Below are 19,431 nucleotides of genomic sequence, written 5' to 3' on the forward strand. Positions count from 1 at the left end.
CAGACCTGGCCTTCAACAATTTTATTTTTAATTTGCTCCTTACACTGGAAACAATACCATGGTAACAGCAATAAATATGTCACCTTTTATAACTCTGCTTTACGTTTAAAGAGTGCTCAGTGGCGAGCCTGAATTTTTACAAGTGCTTGTGCGACGGGAAAATGGAGCACCCATGAGGAGTGCAGGACCAAGGACCAAACGTTTCACCCCTCTGTGTACACAACCCTCAGGAACAGTTAATCACCGCGGAGGCAGGGGAACATACTCGCACCCATTCGCCGTTTGGAGGGGGACAGTGAAAACACGCAAGGCCTTGAGAGTGGCCTCCAGTTATGGTGAAAAGGTGTGGCGTCACACCACGTGCAAAGCGTGCAGCTGTGTGGTAATAACCAGAAATTTACCTATGCTTTATTACATAGTTTATTGTGTAGTATATCTTTGTCTGCAGAGATGATGTGATTTTGACATTGAACATCTAATGAATGTTAAGTCATTTATAGGTACAAGCACAGCATTCCAAAATTATAATTGTATTATCAATATTCCAGGCAACATATTCATCAGCTACAAAATACTGATAATATTGATAACATATATATATATACCAATATATTCATGTATTCATAGTGAAGCAACAGCCCTGTAAGCTGGAGGAAGAAAACACACTTCCCACATGCCCATGTCTGTCTATAGATAGAAGTGAGCCATTATGATGTCCTTGAATATTTAAAAAGAGCCAAGCCACATAGAAACCAGAACTCCCTGTATCACACGACTGTCCACATTTCAAAAGGCCGTCTGATTTGAAAATGTGGGACTTTGATTACAGCTATTTTTCCCCCCCTCTAACCTGTGTACTGCTCACGGCGCTGTTTGATCTCGGGTGGCAAAGCCGTAATCATGGCTCTAATGTGCGGGTGGGCCTTTGCAGGTCCCTGCAAAGAGTGCATGGCCATGCTTTTACAGGTCTTAGTCTTATTTTCTAATGAATGAATTAGACTTATTTGCATGTTTGTATTTGTGTGTGAGAGGGAATCCCATTGTTTCCCTGAATCGGTTCTGGTAAATCTTACAGCATGGCTTGCCTGTTCCTCACATCCCTTTAAAATACATTTATATGTTAAAAAGTATTTTGTGCTCTGGGTAACAATTCCTCACAGTTATATGTCACCTATCTCATAATTTTGTTCTGTGCATGTTTCAGTGCTTCATTTCTTTCATTTGTTCCAGACTACCCACAAAGATGAGTTTTGTAATTCAATTTTGTTCTGCTTTGGTAATTGTGCTCCCTATTAAACATTTAAATGGGTAGTTTTGCTTGATTGTGATAGTTTCCATGCTTTATACAACTGCAGAAAATCATCACCAAATGAGCTGCCTGATTTTCTTAACTAATGTATGACTTTCTACCATCAATGCTCATTTTACTTTTAAATCTTTCTTTATTATCCAGTTAAAATCATGGCCTCTTCAAAATGGCATTATAAAATGTATTTGGCCATATATGAATAAATGTGATGCTTCCTCTTATGCTTCTTTCTTTATCTATAATTTTGTAAATGATTTGACATGGCATAGTTTTTTCCCTTTTTCATGACTTAAACAGTTATGTTTACTCCAAAGTTTCATAGTCATTAGCTGGAAAGTCTTGTCCTAATTGACTGCAGTACAAAGAAAGGTTGTTTACTTTTATATTATTATTAATATTATTATTCTGAACATGATTTAGGCCTAGATGCACGTTTGTAAATAGCATGTTCTAGACTGGCCCAGAATGGGGCAGATTAATAACAACAGTGATGTCTTCAGACTTGGGCTTGGTAACGCTGTTTGTGGAACAAACGAGCAAAAAGATGCTGCTCTCTGTAACTCATTATAACAACATTAGCCCAACATTCAGCATTCTGCGGCCCCCGTCCTGATGGTTCCGACATCAAGCTGCCGCTTTTATCACTGATCGCCATAACAACCTTCTCGCTTCTTTCGCATCCGCTCGAGTTTTCAGCATTTTTCATTATTTGCGCTCTCCTGTGTATGTGTGTGGAAGCACACGCATGTCACTTCTGTTTAAAGTGAAGGAAAATACATGGAAGGAAATAAAGGACTTACAATGCCAGCCTTACAAATAAATGACATGCATTGTTTGTTTAATCACACGTTACAAAATAAGCCATTGTAATTATGTTGTCATTTTATGACTACAACACACTCAAACTGTGTCGTTCAAGCAGGGGTTTTTTTTTGTTGTTCGTGCACATTGCTTTAATTCAGGCTTTAATGCGCTAAAAGAACATTTGTTCAAAACACAATATGTCAAAAGAAGAATTTCTGCATGTCTAGACTTTTCAAATAAAATGGAATTGGCAGGCATCTTAGGTCAAATTATACTGTGTCGAAGAATGGGCTAAATGATAGACTATCTTCTAGTTATTTTACAAAACTGATGAGACAGCAAATAATATTCTGTCCCATTAAAAATCCAGAGCACAGCTTTTTTTTTTCGCTCCCCCCTCCTCATTCCTTTTACATTCCCTGCACCAGGATTGTGTGATATGGGCCCCACAATCTAGCGTGAGTGGAAATTACAGAACATCTGCAATGAAATTGGTTTTCTGTGGAAAACTGATGGATCACTTACTGCCTGTGACTGGAAGGAAGGGGGCTTGTTTATGCCTTTATATAATGAATTTTTATGAGCCGCAGATTGCTGTTCATAGGAAAATACACTTTAAGCTGCTATAGATGTAATCTAGGATTCAGAATTCTGAACAATGAATTATTGGACCGGACCAATTGCGTCAGTATCCACTGACTGAAGAAAAAAAAAAAATCATGAATGCATTGTTACCCAGGAAATAATGACGCTGAACTACTTTCCTCTGTGTCGGTAGTTGATGTAGTCAGTAAGATTGAATAAAGTACAACATTTTAAAAATACTCTAATGATATTTTCAGCATGAAACTTATGTCACAATGCACTCCCAGACACCATCAAAGGTGATGTTTTGTCAGTACTCTTGAGACTTGGGTTTGGGTCTCAGTTCTATTACCACAGAGTCATTGCTTAACTCTCTCTCACACACGTACACAGACAGATACATAGACACAGACACAGACAGTGTGTGTGTATGTGTGTGTGTGTGTATAAAATCTCAGCTTGGAATGATATTGGGAAGCAGTTGGTCACCCGGTCATGATCTCATAGATCATGTGTGCAGGCGTCTTACACTGAGAAGCATATCAGCACGAAAACCACTGCTTTCCACATGATCCTATTCCGTTTGTGCCTGGAAGATTTACAGGCTTGTTTGGTCATAAAAGCAAGAGTAGAAATACTCCACATCACATTATTCCATTCTCCCCTCTGGTTTTATTCCTTTTGATAATCCATTCTGTGTTGTCTTGCAGAGATGGCAGCACACAAGACCACAGGCAGGTATGGCGGGCCATCCACACTGTAAATACTAAGGCGTTTTACTGCAATGGAAGTTCTCCTGGGTTTCTCCATGCTGTAAGATGTTCGATGCAGAGGCAACTATAGTCCTTGAGTTATCAACAGGCCCAGGAGAGCAGCAAAGATTACTCTATTCTGATGTTTGTTGCAGTGTTAAAGGTCCTCATATGGGAAGACCAAAGGTCCAGACTTTTCTATAGCCGCAAACAATGTCTCCACAATCCATCTGTCAAAATTCTTAGTCCACATTTTTATTCTCAGTATGACACAACAGAGCTAACAGGTGACAGAGGTTGAGGTTTGGTTACAGACCTAACTCAAAGTTATGGTAAAGCTTAAAGCTTTACTTCTCTGTCTTGGTGTGGTCTTCCAGAAGTTTGTGCATAAGATCCTCAGCAATCCACAAAAGCCATGATGTCATAAGGACCATAATGGCAGCCTTACCTACATACTATCTTTCAGCATGTCTTGAGCAAGATTTGAACGCTATAACACATTTTGTGCTGCTCCCTTTTGCATTGGTAGTCTAGAGAACTTATTAGGGAACTGTGTGGTATTGAGGCTTGTTTGCTCAGTCCTCATTTTGACAACAAAACTATGTAAATGGAAAGTTCTCACCATACCATAGGAAATTAGAGTATATGCATTTATACACATGAAGCTGAAAAGAAAAAAGCAACACCTTTACATGAACACTTTTACAAACCCTTACAAGAGATCCCTGATTCTAGCCACTTAGAACCATGGTGCAGATGTTCCACAACCATTAAAATCAGCATGCTCTAAGTAATTAATAGGAACATGACCTTCATTACCGAAGTGATTACCATGTACGTGGCAGATTGTGCATAACAGAAGCCTTGAATTGCAACCTGCGTGTCAGAATGTCTGAATGGATACATAGCATTCATGAATGGGAGCCTCTCTACAGTAGGACAGAGTTGCCCTGATACCTACATCTGGCCTTGAGACTTTCCTCAGAGCTACCCGACATGGTGGCATAATGATATCCGCTACCCGCTGCTTCCTCACCACTAGCGCTGTTGTCACATTCAAATATTCATCAGCAGGACTACCAGGTGCCACCGACAGGAAATCCTGTAATTGTATCACTTTGTCTTCCTCAGCCAGAGTCACTGGAAAGCAACACTACTTTAGAGCACGGAATTACAATTGAATAGGTGAAAATAACCATTAAAATGCAAAATTACCAGATGTGCAGCAGTCCTGTGGTAAGTCTCCAGTTTGATAAAGTACCAAGTTGCTGGAGCTGAAATTCACAAATGGCTCCAAGCAGAAAGACGGTTCGGAGCGCCAGGCATGGCTGGGTGGTAGACTATAAATCACCCATGGGTAAGGGCTTTTTAATGCAGCACTCTCTGCTCACAACCTACATTTTCTGACGCTGCACAGCCACGTAAAAGATGAGATCCCCCCTAGGGGAATACCCGCCTGTATCACCTCAGGTTAAGGCCTCCAGTTATTTCATTTGCTCTCAAATAAATTAATGAATTAAAATCCAGAAATAGCCACAAATACAAACACAAACAGAAAACACAGAGAGGTATATACTGTTATTGACAAATCTACTGAGACTGTCTTACTTCTATCGGTCTATTTCCTAATCGACCTCTTTCGGATCTTGTCTGATCTTTCACTGCGGAAGAAAATATTAATAACCAATTAGCAGTAGTGTGACAATAAATTCATATAGAGCTCACAATCTATATTTACTGGGGGGATGCATTTTTGTATTACCCTGCATTTCATTATTAATCCACCTCATTGAATTGCATAGTTTTTCAGTTTTTTTTTTCTGACTGTAAGAAACGGTCCAATATATTCACATGGTACAGTGCATTCTGAAACATGAAAATTGATCACCAGAAAAAACACAATTTTTTGCAAGTGTTGTTTTTTTTGAACTTCTAATTTAATCCATTTTATATTTTAGTTCCTAATTCTTAGATTGTAGCTAGCAAAGCAGTTGTGAAGTAAAGGGGTGAAGTTTCCTACAAAAGGTGTTTCTTAATTTTTTAATATAAGTTGAAAGTTATGAAAGCTATCTTTTTGAATTTCAATGATTTTTATCATTGATGTCAGTGGTGACAAGTCCAAGATTATGATGGGTACTATAAATTTTGAAAGAAGTGAAGAGGTGCTAAGATGACTGCTTGACATGGTTGTTAATAGGCTCTGAGTTTCCTTGCTTTGAACTATTGCTGGTGTCTTTAGAGACACCATCTGAAATGACCTTGAAAATGAGATTTCTTTGGAGGCATAACGAATTTGTAGTTGAGAATATAAAATGAGTGTAGCACCTACAAAAACATGTATGCAAGGTTCACATTTATATGTCTATTCCTCTTTATAGTATGAAAGTAAATATATGAATATTAAAGTAAATAATGCATATTCAACTGGTAGTGAAACTAATTTTCCAATACAATATGCACTTTATCATATGCGTATATTTGAAATATGCAGTAAATGTATGCCAATGTGTGTGAGTGAATAATAATAAGAATTATTATTATCATTATCATTATTGTTGTTGTTGTTATTGTTGTTAGTATTATTATTATATGTGGAGTGCTTCACTGTGCCCTGTTGTATCAACACAAATACACGGAGTGGAGGAGGGGGCACAAAACCTTTCTTCATATACTGAATTTCTTGTTCCAAGGTCATATTGAGCTTTGCTCACTTTGAGCGAAAATCTGAAGGTAAGATGTTCAAAGTTACTTTCCGGATATGAAAAATCTGTGGTATTTGCAAACATCTGACAGTGGTTAATAGGCAATACTTTCCTGATCAGACATTAAAATACAATGTCCATGAGTGTTAACGTTACCCACAGTCCAATTTTCAAAGAATAGTCCAGTCTACACCAAAAGACATTAGGCTGTTATTGCTCCGTTGATTTGTCAGTCTATGTCATTGCAACACAAAGAATTAGAAATACTGTTATTCTACAGTTCACTGCAAATTTAGTCGTACATAGTTCCTAACAAAAAACAAACAGTATTTTAAAACAATATATTTTAAACAGTATATAGTTCAATTTGCATATGTTTACATGTACATAGTCAGACATCTATTTATTGATAAATCAATTTTCAGCTTTTCAGTATGTTTTTTGTATGTTCAAGCTATGCATGTGTTGTGCAGACATTTGCAAACAGAGCAAATTTTCGTTGCGCAGGTTAATCTTTGCAGACATGTTCGGTTCACTGATTTCCAAGAGGAGTTCAGGCTCAGGCACCTTTGCAGTATGGTTTCCATGGTAACAGGAAAATGATTTTCTCAGCTAGCAGAAGATTGTGCACTGAAATCAACAAGGATATTGTCATTGTGTTTTGTGCACATTATAGTTTAGCCTTTCTCATCTTGTTTGTTTTGAACAGTAGACATTGGTCTGTACATGTGCATAATGTCATTAGTCTGTATCCATTTCTACTGACCACATGCAAATATTGCATATACATAGCAGACATATTGTTCTTTTTTGTTAATTCAAATGTCTGCCTGTATCATCCTACTTATTTCACGGAAATGTGTGTAATTTAACATTACACTGTACCTACTACACATATATAATGGATCAATAATATCTGTAAATAAGGGGATATCATCACAATATTTATTATTTCTAAAAATCTAGATGGAGTAAATACATAATTCTGTTTTATTTTCAAAAAAAAAATGAAGTGTATAAGTGGAATTTACTTGTATTGCTACTGCAGACCTTCAAGATTATGAAAATACTGTATTTCACGATGACAACACAATCCACAATGACAACTTCGAAATAAAAAAGGTAAAAGCAGGAAAAAAAAATATATATATAAAATACAAACCCGTAATAACACCAACTGAAACAGTCATATCTGTAGTTTATAATATAATTTCAGTTCCTTGTCAGCACAAATTTATTGTATTTGATAGATGCTTATTTATATATAATTGTGAAAGGAATGACATCACTACAAATAGCAGCTATCATATTGCGTTTGGTTTGCTCTGGTTGAACTGTGTAATTGTAATTATGCTCAAAACAATTAGGCATGGAATATTGCAAGGAGGACCATGACTGTTCTCTGTCATCCAGTATGTAACTCCAAGATTTCTTTAAAACAATCGTTGCAAATTTAAACTTTACTCATCATCAGGAATTATTACAGATGTATCAGGTACTGCTAATATATTAAGTTATATCAAAATGTTTGGTCTGATTTTAAAGAATGTCAAAAAGGAAATATGGTATAAATTATGTTACATGTGCAAATACATTTTGTCTGTGAGCAGGCTCGAGTGCCACAGATGCAAGAGTTAAACAATATCTTTGTAAAATATATGCCACATTCCTAAACATGTGCACGGTTTCAATCAAATTTGCAGAAGTTATCAAAACTTTAAAAGCACTTAGATTCGCTTTAAGCTGCAGGAAATTCGCGGGGACATCTGGAAGGATGTCTGAAGATTATTTGCAATTTTGTATGTATTAGACATCAATGAGCGGAGAGCTCTAGACCTGGCTGAAACCCGCTTCACCTCAGGCTCATTACATTGCAGACTGGGCCGTAATCCCCAGTAATTCCCTGTTGTCGTTAACTGATTCACTGTACTGCTCATTCCCAGGCCTGGCCAATCAGTGCCCAGGGCACACGAACACTCAGGTATTGCCTTCTCCACAAGGGTATGCAGCCCCTCTTTGTAGCACTCTGACTAGGAAACAAACCGGCTATCCATCTTACTGCCAAATGTTTCAGCATCTCTGGCTCTAAAGCTCAGTAAGTGCCACGATTATCCTGATTTGTGCCATTTGAAACATACATAGCAATATTCTGTGTATATTCTTGATGGAATAATGTATACAGGTATGGGCCATAAACCATAAACCATGCACAGGGCTACTGTTAATAAGGAGGTCACACCAAGGTGCATTTATCGTATCACATGCCTTTCACATTGACAGGCATAGCAGAGCTAGTGCAGATCTTCTGAATGAATTTAGGAGCTGCATGTATAGTGTTACACACATTGGGATATGAACATATGATACACAACACAACACAAAAGTATATTAGTATATTAAGTATATCAATTAAGATATGACTTTACAGCTGAACAGAACTGCAGAAATATGAGGTAGGAGACATTTAAAAATGAAGAAGCACAACCCACAGCAGAAAGCACAGAGAGGGAGAAATAGAGAGACAGAGAGATAGAGATGCTATGCACAAATATTGTAGGTGCTTTATGTCAAAATCAATAAGGTCTCCTGCCCTGGTACAGTATTGCACACACATTACTGTGGAGGTACCTGATAATTGCAGTAAAGATTTATTGGCTGTAACCTCTTTCTCTTTTTGCTAGAAGGAAGAAGAAATGAGCATGCATTTTGGTTGTTTACATGGTTAACATGTAAACATTTAGATCGGTGAAAGCTCTATCACACTCAGGGTTTTCCATTTGTCCCAAAGTCTGCATTCTCAGATGTGTTATCTTTCAGTGGTGACTTAAAAAGTCTGCACTTTAAGTGACTAAATTTTGTGAGGTATGTTATCATTTTCTGATGATATGTGTATTGAGGCTGTGACTTCTTGAATCATGATGCTGTAGTAGTCCAAATGTATACTCCTTGTAGCCTGTTAGTACAAGCACACCATTCACGTCCACTGAAATACGGCATACACAACTTAATTAATGTTAAGTCAGAGCAAAATAAGCATACATACCAAATAAATGTATTAGAACTGCCAAAATGTACTATAAAAGACACATTTCTGTTCTTAAAAGTGAAAACCTAGAGCCATGTTTCAATTAAGCAATGGCCACACACATCCAGTGGGCACAATAGGTAAGTACCGGCATTACCAGGATTAAAATAGAGCTCTTTACTGTTAAAACTAATAATCGGAGAAATCAACGGCTGACATCAAAGGAGTCAGGATGTAGGACATAATGGGAAAGATGGCTCATCAAAGTGTGAATCTCGTTAGGATTCTCCACCATAATACAAGTCTTTTGAGGCTGCATGTGGAAGACATGGGGGCAATTTGCAAACTAAATGGTCTCAGAATGTGGAGATTACATGCAGAGCCAGTGGAAATCAGCACTATAAAGAGCGAAGGTAATTCTGGAAAGCTAAAGAATAACAAGTGAAGTACCTGTTACCATCCGCAAACTGGGTTGTGCACAGTATTCAGCTCTCTCCTTGCTGGGTTATTTATGTTTAGCGTTTAAGTTTTGGTGAAAAGGTCAGCGCTTTCATGTTTGCAGAAATAGAGGCACTCTGAAATCCAGGTCACAATCCATATTTTTTGTAATTATGTCGTTTTGTACGAGTAAATACCCTATTCAAATGACTATTTAAAAGAGCATGCTGTGTCACATCCATCCCAAATGCATCCCCAAATTTGGTTATTGATTTGTGTATTACAAACTGTAGGAACACAAAACCAGAGGCCTCTAGATAAAATAAAGTAGCCATTACTTAGATTTGGTTGTCATACATTCGCATTTCATAAATTTACACAGATGATTCACAAATGACCTCCTGTTGAAATTGAGAGGTAATGTATTGTTTTGCTGCTTTCCATTTATTTCTTTCACCCTCCTCACATAACTGACAACATAGCCCAATTTTACTTCTATTTGGCACATTTATCATTCATAGTGTCGAGATATGTGTGGAAACCTTTTCACCACCCCACTTAATAAGCCACACCCACAACATCCCATAAATACATTTTGGCACACTTGTCAAGCTTGGTTTCTGGATTTCTAGGTCTGTGTCACGCTCGTTACCATAGCTCTTGGTGCCTGGCCACACCCAAGTACATCCACTAAACTGACTGAAACCAAAATTTACAGCACTGCTTGATCGAGGTTTTGACATTTTTTTTTCTTTGGGACATTTGCTGTTCATGGTGTCTATATGCGTGTGAATAAACTTCACCCTCGGCTACAGGCCAGGGCCATTATAGCTACTGAATGCATTTTCACATGCCAACAATATTTGACAACATTCACTCATTCATGCCACATTTGGCATATGCATCAGGCAAGGCCTGCAAATATGTGCAAATGACTGGTCATGTCCCTAGGTTACTGGCCACACCCTGTCATGCTGAATATGACAAGAAATTCTGTTGTCTCCAGATGCTCATAACTGACTTTTACAAACCAGATTCTTGCATGAAATATTTTTAACATTCACTCATTTATCTAATACTTGAGAATATCATTTCTGAAACATTGTTTCTACAGTATATACCTAACAATGGTCCACCAACTACTTGTCTTGAAAGCCTTTGTGGTAACCTGTAATCTCTGGTTTTACAATTTTAAACATAACTGTTTGACAATATATTTCTCATTACCAAAAGCAACAGAGACATGCTGCATGTCAACACTGGAATTACATCTTTCAAATACCATTTGTTATATGTAAACACACTGGAGAGAATATTAAATATCACCACAACAGCAATGCCTATAATCTATACATCCTTCTAATCTTTTCATGGTTTCATGAAACATGATGTACAGTAAAAGAATGTGTAATGGGTAAATATGAAAAAGCAATCTGTGGGTTTTATACATCTGACGTAAGCTTCATTAGTACCATCTCCATTAGTTAAGAGCAAACATAAACCCTACATAAATGTTTTTTTTCTCTCTGGCAAAACCATATGTTATTTTTTATACACAATCTTTACCATTAAAACACAATTTGCCATCTGGAAAAAAACTTCTTATAATCTTATAATCCAAGGGAAAACAACCAAGTAAACAGCATGTGAACCTGGGTGTTATTATCCATTATCATCATCTGTGTATACTCAGGTTTGATTCATATGCTGCAGTATATTTTGCTCCTCCTGCCATCTTATCATTGACAGATTTAAGCACAAACATTTTGCACAAACCCCTCTAATAATAGCAGAGGGTGTTCCTCTGCTCATTAACGGTCATGCTGACTAACCAAACACAAAGTGTCCAAGTGAAGTGGACGTGGAGTTTTTTTTTTTTTTTATCAGACCACACAACCTAAACACACACAACAACCAACAATCAAAGAATCCCACCGTGCCTTGAGATGAGATTGATTGCTTTCACAATCTGTAATTAAGCCAGAGTGATCAAAAAAAGGTGGGTCTCCTAGTAGGTCTCAGCCCACTCGGGTGCATTTTGCCTTAGGCGGAGCTCATTCGAGAAGGTTAATGCCAGAATAAATAACCATCTTTGGAGTCATTATTGGGATTAGTGCATAATTCTCCTCAAAGTTCTGTGGTCCTACTAGGGTTTGTTACAGTTTACGGCCGTCTTAAGAAGGGCCAAGGAGATTACCACGGGATGTCTGTCAATTGAAGCGCCCCACCCCCGCTGTCACGGGTTCTCCTTGATCTTCTGTCAAATTTCCAGTGAGCATGAATGATGAAAACCGGAATGCGCCAACAGCAGGGCTGTATGCTGTGTTTATTTCTTAATGTTTTCTTTTTTTTTGGGGGGGGGGTTTACTATTTTAAAAATGCAATGCAGCATTCCATATTATATCTTCATCAAATATGATGAGAAATTAGAGCCACAGACTAATATGTGCTTTATTTCAACATTATGAAATAACATTAAAAAAGCATGTCTTAAGCATTCACTTTTGACATTTTTTATTTTCAAATTTCTCATTCGAAATTGTTTGATACAAACCATTTGGTGCAACATGACCCATGTTACTTATTTTCTGGACTGACAGAAGATCCGTCTCATATGTGCAAATTAATCTCATTCTTATTAGAACAAAATCAAGAAAAAAACAAAAGAATAATTACAGCTTCAAGTTGCTGCATGTCCAAATTAAGAGGTACTCTCAAACAGACTGATCCGTATCCTCACAGGTTCCAGGGTCTTGATCTCCACGCCACATTTTGGACATGACAGGTACACATCAGCTATGGAGTGGCTCTTTGCGCAGTAGTAACAGAAGACGTGACTGCAGCCGATGGTGTGCGGCATGGTTGGCCATTCGCCGCAGAGTGCGCATTCGGTGCGTAGGGCGGCCTCGGTGGCATCGCCGCCCGGTCCCTCCAGCGGTGAGAACAGCGAAGACACGCTTGCTTTCAGTTTGCGCGTGTTGACGAGAGGGAAGAGGAAGATGAGGAACTCCGCGAAGCCGTGCCACAGCAGCTCCCGGCTCATGTACTGAAAGCCAATGTCCCGGACGCCCTGGGGCTTGCTGAAAACCGCCCGTACCCCCAGCAGCCGCTCGGTCAGAGTGGGGAACCTCCCCCGCTGGAGGAAGGCCAAGAAATTCAGGAGGCTGGCCACTTTGGCGAAACCGCTGAGGAAGGCGACGGCGCGTCTGACTTTGTGAATGCTGGACTCGGCAGGCCAGCTGAGGAACAGGCTGTGAGACCTCTCCTTAAGCCACTTCTCTCCGATGGTGCACAAGGCGAACCACAGCTTCTGCCGCTGACTCATTGGCCGGTACCTCCGGGCCTGGGAGAGATCATTTTTGTATCTGATGTTGAGCAGAGACTGCCCGACGGTGGCACTATGGGAGCAGATGGTGAACCTCCACAGAAGGAGCTGCAGGACCGCTTTCAGCTCAGGTTCAAAGGGGGTTAAATGTCCAGGTTTAAAATGCTGGAAACACTGGGTGAACTGTGACCAAACAAGCTGTTCCAAAGCAGCATCCAGTTCAAAAGCATCCAGCTGACTTATTCTTAAAACCGGAGTTAAAGTGCTTGAACTGTCCTCAGTGGAAGGCTTGTCTCCTCTGGCTTCATCTACGAGCAGAAGAAGAAAACTGTTATGCATTTTTGCATTTCAGTTGAAATCACTTTTCACAAGTAAAGCCCGTAGTAAATGCCTTTTTAGCTCTGCTGTGCACAGGCACAGGAGGTCTTATACTGGTCCCTCTGGAGATTCGGTGTGTGGACAAATCACATCACAGGAGATTATCCAAACAGCACAGGCTTGGCAATGCAGTAAACATCTGCCATGTGGAACTACTTTACTTTGATGGCTTTTATTTGGGATATCAAGACTGTGACGTCCTGCAATTCTTCATTGCTTAATGTTTTGTCACACTGGCTTTTTATTTTAGAACGTTAAAAATCCCATTCAAGACCACCAGTGCCATTTTCTTAGCCTTAGATGTGCCATGGCGAGTGGCATTTTGATAAACTGTTGTTTTTAGAATGGACCAACATAAACAGGACTGAAAACTTTGTTTTTTAAATATGACACAATGCGAGAATTATAGCAAACACACACACATAAAAAAAAAACAAAATGCAACTGAGTATAATATAGTATTATTAGTATATGATAATATTCATATAAACGAGATAAAACAGAAAAATATAATAATAAGAATAATAATAATAACAATAATAATAATGATATTTCTACTATTTCCTGAATACGACTTATCACATTGAAATGTCAATACACACAGAGGGAATGCCACATACATTCCTGTGATATGCACAATTTCCGTGGCAGTTACTGGTCAGGCAACTGTGCAGTACTGCTGTGAAGGGAAATCCTTTGATGTGAGGACGCATTGGACTAGGTGAGACAAATTATAGCTCCAATCCACTCTAGGGATACAAAGTCTTGATATTCTTTTCAAAGCTTTTATTGAGCAGTTTACAAGTTATGAATGAATATGTTTTATTTGGGAACATATTATTGACAGCAACCTATCAATAGTAATGTGACTATTGTCGAGGGCCTGTCAATATTAATGTAATTATGATTTAGAGGATCACATGGATGTTAGCTGGGGCAAGTAACATCTCCTACAGGGCTGCTATCAATACCAGGATTACTATTGACATGTTCCTTCAGACTCATAGTACTTGCTAGATATATTACAACTAGACACTTTTGTCAATGTCTGCTGCCTATAAAAATTAAGCATTTAAATTTACAAGGCTTTAACTACAGAACTGGAAATCTATGGTTCTTAAGTAATCATCAAAACTTCCAATCGATGGCTGCGTTTACGGAAATTGTAAACAAGAAACCTGCCCAGCGCACACAGTTCATGCAATTCACGTACAACCATTGCCCATGAGACAATGACTTTATATTTCTCACATCTATCAGTAATGGGAAAAGCCTTTTTGGCAGGTGCTTCTTGCCTTGAATGCAGCTCAAAAACACAAATAGGCACAGCTTGCAAACAAAATCTATAGCCTGGGAATAGCCTGGGAAAGTCCTTCTGTATTGGTAAGAACAATTTGGCAATCATATGTTCATTTAAATAAAGTAAAATCCTGGAAGTTCTGCAACATCAAACCTTAATTATGGGGCATATTAAAACAAAAATAAATGATATGTCGATGTATTTAATATGTCTAATAAATGATATGTCGATGTATTTAATATGTCTAATCTAAATGCTAAAATAAATAGGCTACAGAGAGAACGAATGCGATCTTTAATATCTTGAATATGGAGATAGCATCATGCGTGTGCTGTCAAAATGGATGGGAAGAGCACAGCCAATGCAAAACACAGGAGTGAGAGGGGCTTTGATAACCTGTGGTGGGTGACAAATGACTGACAACAGCACAACAAATCAGCCATCATCCCCTCAAAAAGCTGCTTCCTCTAGGGTAAGGCCTGCAATGCTAGAAAAGATAAGCGGAGAATCAGCCTGACCTTGGGCTCCGCACCACAGGGAAACGGAGAGGAGCGTCCTGCAGCAAGTGGAAGATTTTGAATCTGGGAAATTCAAGGAGGCTGGACTCTCTTGATCTTGAGTTTAGCCATAATACCAGCAGCCATAAGAACCCAGAGGGACACCAGGAGGTATCCTGTGTCCGTAGGAGTTTGGCTCAAAAGCTGGCTTTGACTGACTTCTTACATAGACAAATGCTTACTTTCATGTCGAAAACATAACGCTCATCTTCCGAGGCAAAATATTTAAGCATAGATGACATGCTTAGATGGCATGCAAATTCAAACATTAAGCCTAAATGCCATTATGGAAAACCCAACTATGTGGAGGTCGAACTTGGGATTTCACTACACACAAAGTACCATTGAACATTTCCTATCATGACCGGCCTCTCACAACTGCATGTTATTTCATCATAAAGGATACAGCAGTTGGCTCCATCAAAGAATTGCTACAATTTCAATAAAATTTGACAGACACATGGAGGGACTTTTGAAGTTGACCATCTCTGTACAGAGGCCTCTTTCACAACTTGACTACATTAAACACACAGAAGGAGCTATCACAAATGTTGAACTGTACATAACTGATGTGCAGAAAGCAAATGACATTTTGAGGGATACAGCATGTTAATTGTTAGCTATGTATACCTACTAACTGAACGAAAGCATATATTTTTACATTATTAAGTGAGAAGCCGAATAATGTTGTAACAGGTCTCACAAAGCCATACGCTCTGTTGAGTGACCTAACCTCTTCATTCTTTCCCTAAAAAAATACTGGTGATGTTTTCAGATCAAACCTGATGAGAATGCCTGTTTTAGAACTTTAAAACGATGTCACTCTGAAAACAGCTTACAGGGGATACCAAAATTATCTACTCAGTGACCAGACTAATTGTTATGGGTCTGTATCATAAAAAATGAATGTGTGTAAATGCATTGGGGTCCAAGGCCTTTGCTGTCACACACTAATGCTTTATCAAGGCAACCTATTTCCCTAATCACCAAAGAATTCTGAAAGCTGGCAGGTCAGGGGTAAGTTAATGTCTGAAAAACATCCTTTAAAGCATAGCTGACACAAAGATATGTGCTTTGCTTAATCTAGTTTGCTGAGAATTTAAATTATTTAAAAGAATTAATTGATTCTGTGAGTATGAAGGTGGAAGATGCAAAGCCTGTATAAGTAATAAGTGCAGGGGTTCTCAGGAAAACAACTTAAAAACTCATAAAAGATTTAGTGGCTGAAGCAGCACACTAAAAGACAAGAAAGAACAGTTAATAAATGAGAAAACTGCAAAGTTGTACCTAATAGGCTAAATTGAGCATTGAACCTCTACATCATGCAAATAGAAATGCCGCAGCATACTTAATAACTTAAAGCATATTCACATCCTAGGTAGTAAAAGGCATATGAAATCTGCTTAATACAGTAAACAGCAGAGCATTGTATGTGTGCGCGCATAATCTGTTGAGTTCATCTCCACGATCAAGATTCCCTTTTCAGTGTACATTCATTTTTGCATGCATTGTTAAATGCTGTTATGATTAAAATGACAGTGTGAATGATTTACTGACTGGCGTTATAAGAAGCCTGTGTTTGCCAAACACCTTGTCATCCCAAGGGAAACTAGGTCTACAATCACTATGCAGAACACTGATCCTACGCTAAGATGGCAAATGTTAAGACTGATGTACTGCATAATAATATAATATGAAAACACTCAAATGTTCCATTTGCCAATCTTGGCTTCTTCAGTGAGTTACTTAATTCATCTTGTTCATCTTAATGAAATTAAACTCAGTGGTTAATTGATATTCATACTAAATGACATCACTGTTCAGTAGGATTGTTTTCATTGACATAATTCTCACCTTTACATGGTGAGAAGTACTTCACACCCACACGTGTGTGTGTGTGTGTTTGCTAATTTACTATACAACCTACTTCATTACACAGAGACTAATTCCATTCTAATCTTTATCCATAAATGATCATCCAAAATGATATTTAACCCATATTTCCAGATAGACAGTCATCATAACAGACTGACCCTACAGGCTAAGCCTGTACAGTGCTGACATTACACCTCACTGCTTAATTTACCAAATAGGGCTACATCACCTTGATGGAATTTGCTTTGGGGGGAGGGGGTGGAAGCAATTAAAGGAGTTTAAAGTAAAATTTAAATGAAGGGTCCTGTTTGTGCATATAAGATATATATACACACTTAAGGACACTGGTGTGTCCTTGGTGAAGGAAAGAAACTGAGCTTCTGTGTGTGAACATCAATTTTACATCTGGGGAATAAACTGACCAAAATCCTTGCCAATTCACCTGGCAAATAAACAAAGTTCAATCCTTTCAAACGCTTGTTTTGGAGCAATCTATACACAACCCTTTGACCCCAGTTGAGATCACACTCCACTCTGACTCCATTCCACTGATTCTTTCTAAATCCACTCATTATGTTAAGTGTGCCACAGACTTTGCAATTTGAGCTCAATATAATCCTGAGTTATCAACTCCATTGCACTCAATAACAGTACTAATTCTTAAACCTTAAGTTCCACACTTATTCTGTACTGTCTGCTTTAAGCATATTTTTCTTGCTCTACAAGTCAAAGGGACAACACGATAATTACAGTGAGGATTAGGCTTGAACGAAGGAAGTTGCTCGCAAACTGAAAAAAGGAGATAAAAGACAATGATTAAGTGGGGTGAGTCGAGTAAGTGGAGCCAAGAAAATCAATAACATCAACTTTGGCGTAATGCTTTGCCCACACAGACTGGGGTGTCCAGCTGAACTTTGATCTCTACATTTTGGGACTGCTTCTATTCATTAGTTACTTGCATTAAACAGATCACTAACCACATTCTGAGTGTAAAGTGTGCGTGCGCCTGCGTGCTTTATACAGGCTACACATCTGGGTGAGGAGAAAGCAAAATATGTATACTCCTTCGAAGAAAAATGTAAGTGCAGTCTACGGTGAATCTCTTACCATAGGCTATTTAATATATATTACATATGTATATGTAGTCACTTAAGAGTATACGGCAATTAGTTGCACAACAGTTGATACTATGTACAGCTGAATAATTTAAAAATAAAACGCGACCGACACATATCCAAGTTAAACACTTGCAGCAAAACAGCTACCTATCCTATTTAGAATCAACATTCCTATTCTCCAAAGCGATTCCTCGTTGTTAACAGGTACCGCTAGTGAAATATATGGCACGAATACAACTGGACGTACACCAAATTAGCTAGCCAAGGAATCCTTGCGTTGGGAACGACTTGTACACAAAATCCGCTTACTCGGTCGCGCTAGTAAGGCAACTACAGCAGATAACATTAGCTACCTAGCTAGCTAGCAGCAGTGGCAAGCTAGCAATATCTGTGAATAACTTCTGTGAACAGCACTCCAGCTGTTTTTTAAGAACAAACACGTGTAAATTAGGTAACGGTACTTCGATCCCTATGAAACAAGCACTCGGCACTAGAAATAGATAGTAGCGTACAACGACATTTTATCACAGTCACAGAAGAATTTGCAAAAATACCGTCTAACAATAATCTTAATATTTACCCATGTTTTGCTTCTCTATGAAAATGACCACAGGTCTTCCTGCACGGGAGTCAATACCATTTCCGGGGTCTGTCACTGCTAACCACCCCTCTAAAATCAGGCAGGCCAATCATATTTTTATTGTCATGCGAACCAGTGACACACAGAAAGCCAATCACCTTTCGGAGCGCATGCCATCTGATTCAGCGAGGCAAAAACGAAAAGCAAAGCGGCGAAAGCAAAGGGAGGAGTCTTCAGTTTGTTTACTGAAAGTCAACTCAACCATGACTGCTTTCCGTTTGTGGGATCAGCCAATTGCTACGCCCGTATGGACGCTATAACCAATCATCTCCCGCATGTAGGCGGGGTTAATGGAGACAGCATGTTAGGCATGACCAGCCTTACTTATTGTATTCCGTTTACGTTAACGACGGCTGGACTACTGAATATTATTGATTGGCAAGTTCAGTGTATCAGAATATTACTTTGCTGTAAACGACTACACTCGATAATGATTTACCCACAGCGATATAGCAGCCAACCATCGTTATATTTTATGAGAGGTAACTGATGTCAGTCAGCTTGCGCTCAGTTAATAGCTGACGTTGGTGCTAGCTAGCCAGTAAGATAGCAAGCCAACAATCCAAACTAACGTTAAGTTTACACGAAGATGACTTGCTAGGTAAAGTGACTATTTAGCTAAC

General features: G+C 38.7%; 1 protein-coding gene across 1 annotated transcript; it reads right to left on the bottom strand.

Moving 5' to 3' along the window:
- Positions 1-12,192: 12,192 nt before the first annotated feature.
- Positions 12,193-18,815, bottom strand: pex2 (peroxisomal biogenesis factor 2). The gene is made up of 2 exons (XM_036522468.1): positions 18,749-18,815; positions 12,193-13,248 (listed from the first exon to the last, which is right to left on the bottom strand). The coding sequence occupies exons 1-2, from the start codon at positions 18,750-18,752 to the stop codon at positions 12,317-12,319; spliced, it is 936 nt and encodes a 311-aa protein (XP_036378361.1). The 5' UTR covers positions 18,753-18,815; the 3' UTR covers positions 12,193-12,316.
- Positions 18,816-19,431: the final 616 nt, after the last annotated feature.

This window comes from Megalops cyprinoides, chromosome 2, assembly GCF_013368585.1.
Source record: "Megalops cyprinoides isolate fMegCyp1 chromosome 2, fMegCyp1.pri, whole genome shotgun sequence".
NCBI lineage: Eukaryota > Metazoa > Chordata > Actinopteri > Elopiformes > Megalopidae > Megalops > Megalops cyprinoides.